Here is a 15,208-nt window from a genome sequence, read left to right as displayed (position 1 = left end):
TCAATCATTGCTAATAAATAATAAAGACATATTTATGAAAAAAATAACCATTTTAAGTATATATATATCATATGTTTTGAAATAACTGTACAAAATGTTAAAATATATAGTAAATGTCAATTTTGGTTAAACTTGGTTGAACTTAAAATAGAATCTAGAAGGAAGGGCTCTTCCAAACCACATTCAAACAAACCAATTGGCTTAAATGTCCTGGTTCAATGACAGTGCAATCTCTACTTATGCCTTTTGGAAACTGATGAGCTCGCTCTCTCTCTCTCCTCCCCCCCCTCTCTCTCTGGCCAATTATGAATTCATCTGAGGTCGCTACTAGAACATCATCTTGATATGGTAAGTGGTCATATAAACATTGTTTTATTCTACATAATCCCCATGCTGAGTCCCTACAAAGAAAGCCTCTGAGTTTCTCCAGGGACACGTGCCTGCATTCGAAGCTGGTGGCCAGTCCTGTTTTCTTTCCACAAAGAAAACAATGTTTCATTATTTTCTTCTTTGTTTGAAGAGGGGCTTTCACAGGTGGAAGGTGGTGGGTGCTTTCTCCTGTTTAGAGAAAGAACACCTCATTAATATAAAATTCTAAATTTGAACAGCTACTAAGTATAGCATTACTGACTTAGTCTATACAAATTAAATTTGTAATATTTTATGTCTAAAAGAATTATAAAATCCACAAGTGAAGGGACACTAAAATTTGTGTGTATGTGATATTTCTAACTAGGATTTGGATTTTTCAGGTCTTCTTGTATACACTAATACTGTTTTGACCACATCTAATGGTAACCAACTTAATACAGTATAGCAAACATTAAAAAAAATTTAAGAAAAATCCTATCTGTTGGACCCTCTTGAAACAATATAATCCTTCTCTTTTTAAATACCAAGAAGTACCAGAATATCATGAAACTGATCTTTTATACCTCAGAAAGTAAATTTGTCAACAATAGACAAGATGTTTGTTTCAAAACTTCAATTTGATTACCTTGAAGATAACACAGGGGCTAATGAAAGGGCCTAAGGGAATTCAATAACTAAGACCTACATAGTAGAAAGAGAAAACTAACCCTACAAGTCCCTGGCTTCTACCATGGCATGTACCTGTCCCATTCTTCATGGGAGAGGTCCTTGTTGAGAGGGAATTTGGAGTTTCAAAAGTAAAGAAAAAAACTCTTTAAAGGAGTAAAACAATGTTTTAGGTTCATTTAATGCCAACTCAGTTTACATATGGAAAAAGCTTTGAACATCTTATTTTTGTTATTGTTTTGGTTTTTAGAGACAGAGCCTCTCTACATAGCCCTGACTGTCCTGAAACTCACTAGGTAGACCGGGCTGGCCTTGAATTTAGGTATCTGTCTGTTTCTGCCTCCCAAATGCTGGGATTAGAGCTGTTGTCTACCACACCCAGTAAAGATATTATGAATATTTAGTTTAATTCTATACCATTGTAACAATTTGATGCTTTGGTTTTAAAATAGGAGCACATTTGTTATAATAAAATAAATAAGTCAATCATTAATTTCCGAGTTACATAGTTTTTGAAATGGACCAAAATGTCCCTTAGGTTGTAAACAGAGAGGTGCTGTCCATAGTTGTTAAAAGGAGCAATACAAGTGCACAGAGATTTCTGTTAGTATTCAAAGGCCAAGGAATAGAGCAAGAACTAGTCATAGGAATGGGCAGGGTACTGTTCATGGTGTATAGTCATTCTCCATCACTGAAAAAAGTGTGGGACTCTGTGTTGGAGGAGGGGGCTGCTTGTTGGTTCCTGGCTGCCTAGCTAGCTTAGACCCAAAATAATCACACAGAAACTGTATTAATTAATGATGGAGGAAGGTCATTGGTTAAATAAAGAAACTGCCTTGGCCCTGATAGGTTAAAATTTAGATAGGCGGAGTAAACAGAACAGAATGCTGGGAGGAAGAGGAAGTGAGCTCAGACGCCATGCAGCTCTCTCTAGGGCAGACGCAATGAAGCTCCGACCCAGGATGGACGTAGGCTAGAATCTTCCCGGTAAGTGCACCTTGGGGTGCTACACACATTATTAGAAATGGGTTAGTCCAGGTGCAAGAGTTAGCCGAGAAGAGGCTAGATATAATGGGCCAAGCAGTGTTTAAAGAATATAGTTTCCGTGTTGTTATTTCGGGTAAAGCTAGCCAGTGGCGGGAGCTGGGTGGTGGAAGCTGGGTGGCAGAACGCAGCCCGCAGCTCCCACAACAAATTAAATCACTGCTTGGCCTATTAGCTTTAGGTTCTTATTGGCTAACTCTTATATTAATTTAACCCATTTCTATTAATCTGTGTATTGCCGTGTGGCTGTAGCTTATCAGATAAAGTTCCAGCATCTGTCTCAGGAAGCGGATAAATGGCTTCTCCCCTCCACTTTCCTTCTTCCAGTATTCAGTCCAGTTTTCCCTGCTTACCTAAGTTCTGTCCTATCAACAGGCCAAGGTAGTTTCTTTATTCATTAACCAATAAAAACAACACATAGACAGAAGGACCTCCCACATAAACTCTTAATCTCAGGGTCAAAGGTTTGGGCCCCATGTTGGGCACGATTTGTAAGTGGAGACTAAAGCTTCGTTTCCCAGCCATCCAGATCTGAATCATCACACAGAAACTATATTAATTACAACATTGTTCGGCCAATGGCACAGGCACATTTCTAGCTCTTACATCTTAAATTAACCCACTTCTATTAGTCTATGTATTGTCACATGGCTATGATGTTACCTCATTTTCTACATGTCTTGTTTCCTCAGTAGCTGGCTGATATCTGCTTGACTCCCCCTTCTCTCTCTCTCTCTCTCTCTCTCATTATATATATTAATATATATTATATATTATATAAAATATATAATATATTTTCTATGAAAGCCTCAAGCCATTCAGAGATAACTAGTTCATGCTATCAGCCATTATTATTGTATGCCATTCTAATATTTTAATTGGTATTGAAGGCTATTTTCCAGAGACATTTCCTGCCATTTATCATTTTAAGCATTTCTCTAAATAAAATGGCATCCATAATTTCTTCTTCTAGTAAAATGCTAATTATCCTGTAAGACATTACAATTAATACTCTCTGGGCATCCTCTCCTATGTGTGTCAAACATAAGTAAAATGAAGTAACACTCAAGTGAGGGGTACTTCTCTGAACAGGAAGAAAGTTATTTGTAATAACTAACCCCGTTATGGTTCCTAGCTAAATATTTGATCTAATGCAATAATCACTCACCCAACAGAAATCCAAAGGGTGACAAATTAATGTTCCAAATGCAAACTTGATAGTCAGCTGTCTGAAGCTGATGGCTGTAACTACAATAATGGGTAAAATCTCTAAAGGATAACTGATAGTTAAGAGAACCAGAAAAAGAACTTAGTAATTTACTTTAAGGATATACAGATCCTTCTTGGTACTCAGGATGAGGAAACAGCAGCAGGTGTCATAGGCTCTAGTTTGGGGAATGATGGGTTTTTGACAGTTCCTGATGCCTTCAACAGAAGTTAGATCAAACCACAGAAAGGTTACATGGGGACAGAAACAAAATTTAAAACAGAAGAAACAGATTTTTAGTAAAAGGGTTGGAGTATAGCTTACTAGTAAATAATTTCCCTGGAATGCTCAAGGCTTTGAATTTGATCCCTATTACCACAAAATAAACAAAACCCTAACCAGGAATAAAACAAAAGCAAATAAAAACAAAATATTCAATAACAATGCTATCTAATTAAAGAGGAGGAACAAGAACTGGCAATATAATCTTGGTGGTAACCCATAGGCTTAGCAGAAACAAGGCCCTGAATTTGGTCCTCAGCCTCATGTCAGAGGGGAAAGGGAGGAAATAATGAAAGAACACCAAAGCTGCAAGGACCTAAAACTCATGTAAGATAACAGTGCGACAGCACCCAGGGGCCTGGCCCTCAGCAGCAGCAGTGTCAGGAAAGCAGTGGATGGATGGGCGAAGGAGTGGTGCAGCAGCAAAGGCCAGAAGGCAGAGATGACAACAGAGCAAACTCCCCAAAGACTCTATCCTGAAAGCAGGATAGACCTGAGTGTGCGTCAAGGGAAAATAACATTTCTAACATTAAAAGAGGATACATGAGTCACACCTTGGGCAGAAGACCTCTGCTCCACCAGAGGCCACACCAGCACCCAGATCCCCATAGGCTACACTGGCACCCAGAACCAAAAAGGACCCCTGACTAGAACAGAGGCCACTCCAGCTGCCAGATATCCAGTCCCTAGCTTGAGCAGAGACCCTAATCAATCACTGGCTACTCTGGCAAGAAAACCAGAGAGGAAACAGAAACCAGGAAACAAAATACCCATCCAACAAAGTCAAACTCAGACATAAGCACCTAGCCTATAACCACCCTAAACCCAGATGCCTAAACACCAGTATAAGAACACAATCAACAACAGCCAGGGCAATATGCTACCACCAGTGGGCAACCCTCTAATTCAAAGCAAGCTTTATTGTCAAAATGCAATCAAAATATAACACAACATTTCCCCCTTTTGTCTAAATAAAAATGGAAGGTTTTAACTTTAAAATACTAAAACTATATACAATAAGAACAAATACCAGGAAAGAATTACATTCACAATGTCCAATCCATTTATACTTGACAAATTCAGAGAAAATATTCCATTACTCATCCTATCTCGATGAGTTGAAAGTTTTATACCCAATACTTTCTATCCTAACTTGTATTGCCAACCCCAAACTATCCTTTTATATCTCTCAACCTTAAATACTTACACTTCTGTTTTGAGTTTCTTCTTGCAAACTGTAACTATAACTATCTAGTCTTCAACCCCATCAGAGAGCCAAGAAGAATCTATTACCTGAGTAAACAGGAGAGCAGAGCAAACAACTTCCAAAACTATGGAAATGACAGAAACAGTTGGCTGCATGGACAATCAACCAAGGTACTTCTGTAACATTGGGGCATCCATCTTTGTCCTACAAGCCTAGGACATATGACAGACTTTTCTGTGAAGCAGGAATTTTGAAGAACTTCTCCCCCATATCTTGGCAAGGCTTGACAGCAGCTTTCTTTTGTGTCCTTCTTGTCCAATTTGGACAGCACAAAGTTAGCAGTCATGGGAAGGGCAGTTTCTTGCCCAGTGACTAACTTTTGTCACAAAGAAAACAAAGTCCATATAAAGTTTCTTTGATGCACATCATCTTCACTGAAGTAGATCAGTGCTGCCATGAACAGACATGTCTCATTGTCATATAAAGCCTTATAGTATTAAAACATCTTAAATGCCATATTCTGTAGATCTCTGAAGTATCTGAAGACCACCCATCTACCTAAAATATATATCTATGTTAGACCTTGAAAACATGCCTAACTTGATTACAAGTTTGATTGTAATAGGTGACTAACTACCAACATGTATTTATTTATTATCCTAGACAGTTTGTAGTAACAACTTTCAAGGATGAGAAATTTATATTACGTTGTTAAATGAGCTGCATAGGTACAATACCTTAAACAAGAGTAGAAACATATGCACAGAATGTTCTAACAAAAATAACCTTAAATTTGTATCAATATGCAAAAATATCTTTTTTAAGATATGGCATGATTTTTATTTATTATTATAGGAATTATTGCTGTTGTTGTATGGTTTTTAAATTGATTTTTATTGAGCTTTACATTTTTCTCTGTTCCCCTCCCTGCCTCTCCCCTCCCCACTTCAACCCTCCCCCAAGGTCCCCATGCTCCCAATTTACTCAGGAGATCTGTTTCTCCTTCCCATGTAGATTAGATCTATGTGAGTCTCTCTTAGTGTCCTCATTGTTGTCTAGGTTCTCTGGGATTGTGGTTTGTAGGCTGGTTTTCTTTGCTTTATGTTTAAAAACCACCTATGAGTGAGTACATGTAATAATTGTCTTTCTGTGTTGGGGTTAACTCACTCAAAATGATATTTTCTAGCTCCATCCATTTGCCTGCAAAATTCAAGATGTCGTTTTTTTTTTTCTGCTGTGTAGTACTCCATTGTGTAAATGTACCACATTTTTCCTTATCCATTCTTCGGTCAAGGGGTATTTTTTAGGTTGTTTCCAGGTTCTGGATATGACAAACAAAGCTGGTATGAACATAGTCCTTATGGCACAATTGAGCATCCTTTGGATATATACCCAAAAGTGGTATTACTGGGTCTTGAAGAAGGTTGTTTCCTAATTTTCTGAGAAATCGCCACACTGACATCCAAAGGGGCTATACCAGCATGCATTCCCACCAGCAATGCAGAAGTGTTCCCTTTCCTCCACAACCTCTCCAGCATAAGTTGTCATCAGTGTTTTTGATTTTGGCCATTCTTACAGGTATCCAATGGACTTTTAGAGTTGTTTTGATTTGCATTTCTCTGATGACTAAGGATGTTGAACATTTCCTTAAGTGTCTTTCAGCCATTTTAGATTCCTCTGTTGAGAGTTCTCTGTTTAGGTCTGTACTCCATTTTTTTTTATTGGATTATGTGTTCTTTTGGTGACCAATTTCTTGAGTTCTTTGTATATTTTGGAGATCAGACCTCTGTCTGATGTGGGGTTAGTGAAGATCTTTTCCCATTCTGTAGGCTGTTGTTTTGTCTTGTTGACCATGTCCTTTGATTTACAGAAACTTTTCAGTTTCAGGAGGTCCCATTTATTAATTGTTTCTTTCAGTGTCTATGCTGCTGGGGTTATATTTAGGAAGTGGTCTCCTGTGCCAATATGTTCAAGTGTATTTCCCACTTTCTCTTCTATAAGGTTCAGTGTGGTTGGCTTTATTTTGAAATCTTGGATTTGGACTTGAGATTTGTGAGATATATATATATATATATATATATATATATATATATATATATGTGTGTGTGTGTGTGTGTGTCTATTTTCATTCTTCTACATGTTGATATCCAGTTATGCCGGCACCACTTGTTAAATATACTTTCTTTTTTCCATTTGATATTTTTTTGCTTCTTTGTCAAAAATCAGGTGTCCGAAGATGTGTGGATTGATATCTGGGTCTTTTATTCAGCTCCACACAAAAATATCTTAAACAAGAGTAGAAGGTTCTTTACAGACCTTGAATAACAATACTCAACTTCATAGAAAAAAAAAAACCAGGCTAGCCGAACCAATCTTGTATAGTAAAAGAACTTCTGAAGGTATCACCATTCCCAATTTCAAGCTGTACTACAGAGCTATAGGAATAAAAATAATGCATTGTATTGGCATAAAAACAGATCAATGGAATTGAATTGAAGACCCAGATATAAATCCACCACATATACCTAATTTTGATAAAGAAGTCTGAAATATGCAATGGAAAAAAGAAAGCATCTTCAACAATGGTATTGATTTAACTGGATGTTACCATGTAGAATGCAAATAGAACTGTATCTATCACCCTGCACAAAACTCAAGTCTAAGTGAATCAAAGACCTGACCATAAAACTAGATACACTGAACTTGATAGAAGAGAAAGTGGAGAATAGACTTGAATGCATTGACACTGCAGATAGTTTCCTGAACAGACTACCAAGAGTGTAGGCACTAAGATGGACAATTAATAAACAGGACCTCATGAAATTTAAAAGTTTTTATACAGCAAAGGAAACTATCAACAGGACAAAATAGGAAAATTTTTACCAATCCCATATCTGACAGAAGGCTAATATCCAATATATATATATATATATATATATATATATATATATATATCCTCAAGAAACAGGATTATCAACAAACAAAATAATTCAATTAAAAAATGGGGCACAGTGGGAGCTCAGTCCAGTGCTTCAGTGTGGGTCTCTGTCTCTGTCTCCATCCATCACCAGATGAAGGTTCTATGATGATATGCAAGATATTCGTCAGTATTGCTATAGGATAGGGTCATTTCAGGTTCCCTATCCTCAGCTGCCCAAGGAACTAACTGGGTACATCGCCTTGGGCATCGGGGAGCCACTCTAGGTTCAAGTCTCTTGCCAACCCTAAGGTGGCTCCCTTAACTAAGAATTGTGCTTCCGTGCTCCCTTATCCAACCTTCCTTTATCCCAATCCTCCCTTTTCCCCAAGTTCCCCCCATTCTCCCCTTCTCCCTTTTCTCTCCCCATCTCCCCTTACCCCCATCCCACCCCACCCCCAAGATCTCAATTTTCTCCCTGGCAATTTTGTCTACTTCCCATAGCCAAGAGGACAACTATATGTTTTTCCTTTGGTTCACCTTCTTACTTAGCTTCTTTGGGATCACCAATTGTAGACTCCGTGACCCTTGTTTATGGCTAGAAACCAATTATGAGTGAGTACATCCCATATTCATCTTTTTGGGTCTGGGTTACCTCACTTAGGATAGTGTTTTCTATTTCCATCCATTTGCATGCAAAATTTGAGAAGTCATTGTTTTTTACCGCAGCATAGTACTCTAATGTGTAGATATTCCACACTTTCTTCATCCATTCTTCCATTGAAGGTCCCAATGAGGAGCAGAAGGAGGGAGAACATGAGCAAAGAAGTCGGGACCACGAGGGGAGCACGCACCCACCCACTAAGACAGTGGAGCTGATCTATTGGGAGCTCACCAAGGCCAGCTGGACTGTGACTGAAAAAGCATGGGATAAAACTGGACTCTCTGAGCATGGCGAACAATGAGGGCTGATGAGAACCCAAGGACAATGGCACGGGGTTTTGTTCCTACGTAATGTGCTGGCTTTGTGGGAGCCTAGCCAGTTTGGATGTTCACCTTCCTAGAAATGGACGGAGGGGGGAGGACCTAGGACTTACCACAGGGCAGGGAACCCTGACTGCTCTTTGGACTGGAAAGGGAGGGGGAGAGGAGTGGGGGGAGGGGGAGAAGGGTGGGAGGAGGGGGAGACAGGTGGGAGGAGGGGGAGGGAAATGGGAGGCTGGGAGGAGGAGGAAACTTGTTTTTTTTCTCCTTTTCTCAATAAAAAAAAAGCTAAATAAAATGGGGTACAGATTTAAGTAGAGAATTTTCAACAGAGGAATCTCAAATGGCCAAGAAGCACTTAAAGAAATATTCAGTATCCTTAACCATCAGGGAAATGCAAATCAAAATGATTCTGAGATGCTGAGAGCTGCCAGGAGAGTATACAACAGGTGACAACTAGTGTTGAGCAGATGTACCCAACAGACGAATGACTCTCTAATGGGGAGCCCCACTTGGAAAAGCCACGGAGTTACTGACTGTAAATGACCGATTGCTTCTCTCTAAATTTTCTCATGTGCTACTACATTCGTTCCCTAATAACAGCTATGGGTGCTTTCTCACTGCTTGTGTGTTTATCTCATGTATATATTCCATCTATTGGGTACACAGGTGGTCAGGAAGATGATTTCTGCTTAATATGTATAATTCTGAATAATCGAAATACTAAGATAATTTTCATTATTCAGACTGACATAGGAAGGTAACAGTATAGTCACAAAGACATCAAAATTTAAACTTCAGAACAAATTCAAAGCAAACTGGCTACCCCTGGAGGTGGATATCTGGTTGCTCCTAGAGACAAATACAGAAGGTCATTTCCCCAGGTGTTTATTGCTGATTCAAGGTCAGAGCTTGAAGCAACTTTAGTAGACTTAACTTTCTCAGCAATAGACTTTCTGCATGAACTCAATCTTAAGGTTCAGCCAACTAACTGTTTTCTGCCTGGGAAAGAGCTACATGCACAGGCAAGCATTACTCACTGCTCAGTCAATGTGACCACCCTAGCCTGAGAAAAAATGTGTGACTCATCTTGTGTTATAAGAATTGGTCGGGTCCTGAAAATGTAAGGTATGATTGTCCAGAGCTTTGCTGTGAGAGGAGAAACTGCTATAGAGAACAAGGAGCATGTGCAGAGCTAATTAGGGAGCTCTGTAGAGCTATGCAGAGGAGCAAGAGAGATTTTCAGAGAGGAATTTTTTTTCAAGATGAAGTAAAAGAGAAAGTTACTATAAAAAGCATGTGATTCCTTCTTTACCCCTCAGATAGAAATGTCTATCCCTCGCCGCATTCGTGGAGTTTTTTGCATGCCCTAGTGCTGACTGGAAGCTGGTCCCCAGTTAGCTACTCTGAGATTCTATCTTATACCTGTCAGAATGGCTACGTTCAAAAACACAAGTGACAACTTATAATGGCAAGGATGTGGAGTAAAGCTAACACTCCTTCATTGCTGGTGAGAGCGCAAATTTGTACAGTCACTTTGGAAATCAATATAGTGATTTCTCAGAAAATTGTTAATCGATCTACCTCATGACCCAACTATACCATTACCAGGGCATACACTCGAAGGATACTTCATCATGCCACAAGGACATTTGCTCAGCTATGTTTATAGCAGCTCTATTTGTGATAGCTAGAGACTGGAAACAATCTAGATGTCTCTCAACTGAAGAATGGATGAAGAAAATATGGCACGTTTACATGACGGAATATCTCTCAGCTTTAAAAAGAATCATGAAATTTGCAGGCAAATGGATTCAAACAGAAAAAAATCATAACAAGTGAGGTAACCCAGATCCAAAAAGGCAAACATATTATGTATTCACTTGTAAGTGGCTATTAGCTGTAAAGGATAATCATGCTACAATCCCCAGACCCAGAGAGGCTAAATAACAAGGAAAGCCCAAGGGGAGATGCATGGATCTCCCTGAGAAGGGAAAATTGAATAGATTTCATGGGTAGACTGGGGAAGGTAGGGATGGAAACAGGATGGATTAGGTGGTAGAGTGGAGAGAGAGTGTACTTGGAGAAAGGACTGGAATTGGAGTGAATCTTGGAGGTGAGGTAGAAACTTAGCCCAATGGAAACTCCCAAAAATCCATGAGGGTGACCTCTAGAGAAGCCTACTAGCAAAGGGTAAATAAAACATGAACCAACCATCTTTTTTTAATGAGGCAAGGCTTCCAGTGGATGGATTGGGACACCACTCCAGCCACAAAACCGTCAACCTACAATTAGCCCGGCATGCAAGATGTGCTGAGGTAAAGGTGGTACAGAACTTGTAGGAACAGCCAACCAGTGACTGGTGCAAATTGAGACCCATGCCACAAGAGGGAGTCCATGCCAGACACTGCCTGGTGGGCCAGGAACCAGCATTTCAATAGCCTAAAGACCTAGGATAGAACCAAACACAATGTGGGGGTGGAGGGAGGAAAGTCAATGGAATGATTCCGCATAATACTGTATCTTTATAGTATAGTATTGTAAATTGTAGGAGCCAGAGAGCTACCACAAGAAAATGACTCACAGAATCAGCTAAATAGGACTCACAGGGGCTCACAGAGACTCAACCAACAATCAGAGAGCCTATATGAGTCTGAGTTAGGTCCTCTCTGCATATGCTATGGTTGTGTAGCTTAGTGTTCCTGCAGGACGCCTAACAGTGGAAACAGGGGCTATCTCTGACTCTTTTGCATGCTTTTAGGACATTTTACCTCCTGATGGAGGAAGGTCATTGGTTAAAAAATAAAGAAACTGCTTGGCCCTCATAGGTTAGAACATAGGTGGGTGGAGTAAACAGAACAGAATGCTGGGAGGAAGAGGAAGTGAGGTAAGACGCCTCAGACAGATGCCATGCTCCCCTTTCCCAGGCAGACGCGATGCAGCCAGCCACCAGGTCAGACATGCTGAATCTTTTCTGGTAAGCACACCTCGTGGTGCTACATAAATTAATAGAAATGGGTTAAGAGGCTGAAACTAATGGGCCAGGCAGTATTTAAAAGAACACAATTTGTGTGTTGTTATTTCAGGGTATAAGCTAGCCAGGCGGCCAGGAGCCGGGCTGTGGAAAGAGGCCTGCAGCTCTTATTACAGAATGGCGCCTGATGTGGTAGCAGCAATTTCTCGGGTCTGCTCTGCTTGCTAGAGGCAAGCAAGCGCTCTCATCTAAGCGAGGCTTCTTGACTCAGCTTTAGCTGCAAAACCCTGCAGCTCTTAAGAAGTCCTGCGACGAAACACTTAAATGGTGTTGATAAAAGCTGACTGAATGCTTGTTTGTTTTCAGCTGTAGCAGGAAAAAAAATGTGCTGTTTTAAAATGCCGGTTTTCTGGGCCATCCTGCCAGGGCAAACTCTGACTCAGACTCAAGCAGGTAGTCTGACTGAATGTGGTCTGTGAGCAGAACATTGCAGTTTGCTTGCTGGCAGGGACCTTAAAACGCCATAGAGTTGTGGCGGTAAACATGGCTACAACCGGTACCTCCGCCATGAGGCTGGAAAGCTAAGGAATGGGCTGGATCTAGCTGCCAAAGCCACGGCTTTAATTCTACCCATATTGCTCCATAATTTAAAGGCTCATGTGTTCAGAAAAAGAGAGAGAGGTACAGTAAAGAGAGATTCAAAAACAAAGAAAACCTCTAAATGATTTACAGTGTGTTGAAAATATATGCAGACTAAAAGTTAAAGTTCTTAAAGTAAAAAAAAAAAAGGAAGAAAGAGAGTAGTTGGGTGTGGTAGGACACACCTTTAATCCCAACACTTAGGAGGCAGAGGTAGATTGACCTCAGAGTTGAACTCTGTGACTTCAAGGTGTGGTAGAACACACCTTTAATCCGAATGCCTGGGAGGCAGAGACAGGCGGATCTCTGAGAGTTCAAGGACAGCCTGATCCACAGAATTATTCCAGGTCAAAGATATACAGAGAACCTGTCTCAAAAAAACAAAAAGTTAAAAGTAAAAATAAAGGAAATAGAGGTTAAAATAAAGCTGCACAAAGATGGAAAATACACAGAGAATTTTGATACTGTATGTTATTATGCTCTCTTTGAATTATTTTAATGGTGAGGAAGGAGCAACATCTGCTAAAAGATATTTGTTTATAAATGCTGTTGAACTAACCCAACGTAGAGATTTTGAAAATACCTTGACTTTAAACTTTGGATCTAAGGACATGATGCTTTGGATAGGAGTTTCTTCTTTTGTTTTCACAGAGGATGAAACCCTGTGGATTGCTTCTATCCCAATATGGTATGATGGACCATGCCCTGCTGAAAAGTTGCTGTGAACACCCTCAAAAAATTACTTCACTCAATTGATGACTGAGATGAACCTAGCACACAGGTTATACCATGAAAGACCTGATTAACAGCACCCCCACAAAGCAGGAAGAAGTTTGGAGAGAAATAACTGCGCCCATATTCCCAAATATTGTTTATAAATGTTCTTTTACATTTAAAGGGGGATATGATATAGATATTAATAGTTTGCTTTGGTATGGATTTTAAGGTCAATTTTGTTATATGTATATGTGTTTCTGCTCTTAATTAAGGTATTGTGATTGTATAGTTCATTTAAAAATGTAATGTATAATTAGGAAATATAGGTTATTAATGGATAATCATCAATAATAGTCAAGTTTGTAGTCATGTTAGTTAGATTTTATATATATATATATATATTTCAGTTAGATTGGCATTCTTCAAATCTTTCAAAGACTATGGAATATGCTATTTAACGTTTTAATAACTTAGGGTTTTTCATGACAATGAGACATATCTGCTCCTGGAAACACCAATCTACTTCAAGAAGAAGATGGGCATCGAAGAGAATCCTTATGGAGTTTGATAGCCATTTGGGCAAGAAACCGCTCTAGCCTGGACTATTGCATAAACTGGACACAGAGAACCCGCAGAGAGAGGACTACTGAACTTGCCTAAAGATGAGATGATCTTTCAGGGTTCCTGATTCATGAAGGAGTCTGCAAGACATTCTGCAGGACACAACAAATAGTGACTGAACTGACTTTGAAATTTCCTGCTTCATGGAAATGTCTCTGGATACTATGGGCCTGTAGGCCGAAGATGGATGCCCCAACGATACAGAGAAACTTTGGGTGACTGTCAAGGCAGCGAGATGTCTCTGTCATTTCTAGAGTTTGAAAGTTACTTATTTCTTGTTTGTTTAGTTAATATTGTATCTTTCTGGCGTCTTTGATGGAGTTAAGAATAGTTAGTTATAGTTATAGTTTTCCTTAGTTATGATAAAGATAAAATAGATGTAAATATTGTAATTTTTACTTGATAACTGTTTTGTTATATGTAATTTTGCTATGTTAAAAGTTAAAGCCTTCCTTTTTTTTTGTTTAAACAGAAAAAGGGGAAATGATGGAGGAAGGTCATTGGTTAAAAAATAAAGAAACTGCTTGGCCCTCATAGGTTAGAACATAGGTGGGTGGAGTAAACAGAACAGAATGCTGGGAGGAAGAGGAAGTGAGGTAAGACGCCTCAGACAGACGCCATGCTCCCCTTTCCTGGGCAGACACGATGCAGCCAGCCACCAGGTCAGACATGCTGAATCTTTCCTGGTAAGCACACCTCGTGGTGCTACATAGATTAATAGAAATGGGTTAAGAGGCTGAAACTAATGGGCCAGGCAGTGTTTTAAAGAATACAATTTGTGTGTTGTTATTTCAGGTAAAGCTGGCCGGTGGCTGGGAGCTGGGTGGCAGGAACGCAGTCTGCAGCTCCTCCAACAACCTCCTACTGGGTTTCCATGTCTAGCCTTACTATAACTTGACATGCCATGTTTGGTTGATACCCCTGGGAAGCCTACCCTTTTCTGGAGGGAAAAGAGAAGGAGTGGATCTGGGGGGAAGAGAAAATGTGGCAAAGGAAAGACTGGGAGGAAAGGGGAGAGCGGAAACTATGGTAAGAATGCAATATATAAAAAAAGAAAAAAAATTAAATAATTTTATTTTATATCTTTAGAAAAAAGAGGATAGATGACAGTAAACAAAAATGAATGGTGCTGGCACAAACAAGAAAACCAGCGGACTAGAATAGTGTATTTCACCAATACAAGTTTACACCATATATGGCCAAACAATTTTTTTTTCCATTGTGCACATATTGTCAGGCTGGTCATTATTACAGTTCATAGTTAAGAGCTGGGTAAAATTGTTGATAACATTTCTTTCTTAACAGATTACATAAAACAACTGGAGAACATTTGGTCCTGTTATATTTCTCTCCCTTCCCCTACTCAATATATATATTGAGAGAGAGAGGAGGATATATATATATATATATATATATATATATATATATATATATATATCGCAATAAATTTGTTTCCATTGGCATATGTTACACATACAACTGATTCTTCCTCAGTATTGTGTTCCAGAGCTCACAAGTGATCCTTAAAAGATATGAATAGTGTGAAGCCAAGATGGAAAGTGCTGCGGGAGCACATTC

At 39.4% G+C, this 15,208-nt stretch overlaps 1 protein-coding gene across 6 annotated transcripts in view; it reads right to left on the bottom strand.

Moving 5' to 3' along the window:
• The window catches only part of Zfand4 (zinc finger AN1-type containing 4), an 85,003-nt gene that overhangs the window by 1,458 nt on the left and 68,337 nt on the right, over positions 1-15,208 (bottom strand). For all 6 annotated transcript variants that reach the window (XR_005976660.1, XM_041678671.1, XM_041678690.1 and 3 more), the window contains one exon: positions 441-558. Coding sequence is in view for 4 of the 6 variants with exons in the window: in XM_041678671.1 (XP_041534605.1) it covers positions 441-558 (118 nt within the window). In the remaining 2 variants the exon portion in view is untranslated. Of the gene's footprint in view, positions 1-440; positions 559-15,208 lie in introns of those variants that run through there.

Source organism: Microtus oregoni, unplaced genomic scaffold, assembly GCF_018167655.1.
Source record: "Microtus oregoni isolate MIOR12 unplaced genomic scaffold, Mior012 000002F_ref0000024, whole genome shotgun sequence".
NCBI lineage: Eukaryota > Metazoa > Chordata > Mammalia > Rodentia > Cricetidae > Microtus > Microtus oregoni.
This window is presented reverse-complemented; position numbering and strand designations above follow the sequence as displayed.